Here is a 2613-nt window from a genome sequence, read left to right as displayed (position 1 = left end):
AGGAGCAGGTGGATGCCTGGAGAGGGCAGTGATCCAGTTTGGAGGCTCGAAAGAGTTAAAGCTACAGAGGCCTTTTCAAGGAAGAGAAAGGCCTTGCTCCTGGCATGGAAGCAGCCTGGCCTCGGCTTGGCAGAGTCTGCACAGCACTCTATGGACAAAGAGACTCATGTTGCAGCAGAATTCGGGCGGGATGTTGCTCATGAGATTGGACCCACGCCAAAGAAGTTCCCAGAGGACTGTCTCTTGTGGGAGGGACCCCTGGCTAAGTAGAGAAACCCCTCTCCCTGATGGACTGACCAGAGAACAAACCCCTCTCAACCTGCCCCCTGTCTGTGTTGTGGGCTTGGAAAGAGGGAAAGGGGGGTGAGCAGAGAGACTGCTTCTTAAGAGGGTGGGGGTGAGAGCAGAAAAACTGCCTGATGAGAAGGAGAAATAAGTATAGATAAAGAGTATTCGTAGTAGAAAAACTGTGGTGATGAATAGATGTATGGACCTGCTCTGTGGACTGAAAAAAATACTCCCCCACACCCTGCCTCCCTACCCAGGTTTGGTGGTTATAAAAGAGGAAAGGGGGTGAATACTATAGATTCTTTAGAGGGAGGCTGGGGAGTGAACAAAAACTGTATGAAAAGTTTATTTTTGCCTTGCATTTATCCTCCAACTCTCTTAGGTAATTAAATCACTGTTTGTAACTTTAAGCTTGGAGCCTGCTTGCCCTTTTTCTGTGCATCCTCCTGCCAACCAGTGTCCTATCTCATTTGACTCATGAGATTGGTGTGTATTTTTTATAGTTTTCTTTTTGTAGCAAGAGAGAGTCGAGGTGCCTGGCGTTTAGTCAGGGCTAAACCTTGACAATCTCCAAAGCATGACTCACCACCCAAGGCTTTCACTCTCACTTCCCTTTCCAGAAGCAGTGGCACGTTGCCTTCCCCTGGATTTAAGGCAGTGGGAAAAGGAGGGACAACTTCCCCTGAGCAAGAGGTGTGTCTGCTGCCCAGATCTCTCCCAGGAATGAGGAGCTCTTGGCACTGTCAACATCATCCCAAGCATTGCAGGAATGTGCCTTAGGAAGAGCTCTGGTGTGAGACAGGTACCTGCCCTCCTCACACAAGACAGAGGCTTTAGAGTGGGAAAAACTAAGGAAACGAGCAATTTTTGGACACTGTTCACCAGGGATGAGCTCTGCAGTGAATGGATGTTGTTTATTCAACAAATTTTGGGGTCAGAGTTACCATGTTGGAAACAAACAAAACAAATAAATCCAGATCTAATTATGGGGTAGTAACAATGTGAAAAAGATCAGTACAACCTGGATTTTGGCTCAAGCTGCTGTGCAGAGTTGCTGTTCAGCTCCTCCTGAGAATGGCCAGGTTCAGGATGGAGATGCTGAAGGGCTTCCTTGGACATTGATGCTGGGGAACCAGAGGATGGCCCCATTCTGCAGAACAGCAGCATAACCCCCTGATTTCTGCACAATAAAATGGTCCAAGCACCTGGTGATGTGAATTTCCTTATTTCAAGTTCTTTTTTGGTCACAGGCACCAGAATTCTGTGGAATTCACCATCATCCCTGCACTTTACTCGGAATGATTTAATTATGGAATGAAAGAATGTGACAAATTCCCACTTAATGGGCAAGGGAATGTTGCTGTCCCTCCCCCAGCTCGGCAGCCCTACCTGGGGTCAGTTTGGTCACTTCCCATCAGCAGGGAATACAGGGCTGGCTCTGTCAGACAGAAAGGGAAGGATGCTCCTTGAGATCCTTACCTTTCTCCTGCCATCTAGAGGCCCCAGCCCTGCAGAGATTTGGGAAATCGCTGCCATCCCATGCTGGATGTGTCCCCAGGACTTAACCTGTCACACTCTGTCAATGCAAGAGATCCCCGAAAACCCCATGAAACTCATCTGCTGAGCCAAAGGAGATGGAGTTTATTCCCTGAGGCTGAGGCAATGAGGGTCATTCATAGGGAATACAGGAACAGGACTGAGCTCAGAGCCATGTGCCCACATGGTCCCATATTTGTGGGTGTCTTTGAGGTGACACATCTCCAGGTGCCTCACGTCCAGCAGTGCCTCACAGAGCTGTCGCCTCCACCACAGCAGTGTCCCCAGGGCCATGGCTGCCCTCCTCACTCCTGGCTTTCTCCTCAAACACCCTCCGCAGAGCGACTTTGACAGAGCGCTGGAAGCGACGCCGCCGCCAGCTCCCCACCAGCACATAAATCACAGGGTTGAGGCTGCTGTTCAGCAGTGCCAGCAGAAAGCAGATGTTTCCGGGGAATAAAGCATCAGAAAAAGGAAGATAGAGGAGAACCTCCACACAGAAAGGGATGCCACAGGCGAAGAAGAGCAGGATGTTGAGCAGGATGGTGACAAAGAGCCTCCCTGGGTGTCTCCTCTGGGAGCCACAGCGGAGTTTGAGGAACAGGAGCAGGTTGGAAACCAACATCATGAGGGAAAAAGCCACGGAAATGGCGAGGGCTACCCATGCAAGGATGAACGCAGAGTACCCAATAAAGGTAAAGGTGACATAGAAGGAGGACACCAAAACCCCAATGAGAACCCAGAGGGACCCACTGACGATACCCGAGAGGTGCCGGGGGCGGTGGCAGC

At 50.3% G+C, this 2613-nt stretch overlaps 1 protein-coding gene across 1 annotated transcript in view; it reads right to left on the bottom strand.

Annotated features, from left to right (window-relative positions):
• Window positions 1–2074: 2074 nt before the first annotated feature.
• Window positions 2075–2613, bottom strand: part of LOC146436769 (proto-oncogene Mas-like) — a 107991-nt gene continuing 107452 nt past the window's right edge. The window contains exon 2 of the mRNA XM_085063270.1: window positions 2075–2611. Within this exon, the coding sequence (XP_084919396.1) occupies window positions 2075–2611 (537 nt within the window). The remainder of the gene's footprint in view (window positions 2612–2613) is intronic.

This window comes from Lichenostomus cassidix, chromosome 5, assembly GCF_008360975.1.
Source record: "Lichenostomus cassidix isolate B80296 chromosome 5, HeHo_3.0, whole genome shotgun sequence".
NCBI lineage: Eukaryota > Metazoa > Chordata > Aves > Passeriformes > Meliphagidae > Lichenostomus > Lichenostomus cassidix.
The sequence above is the reverse complement of the archived record's forward strand: the minus strand, read 5'-3'. Positions and strand labels throughout refer to the sequence as shown.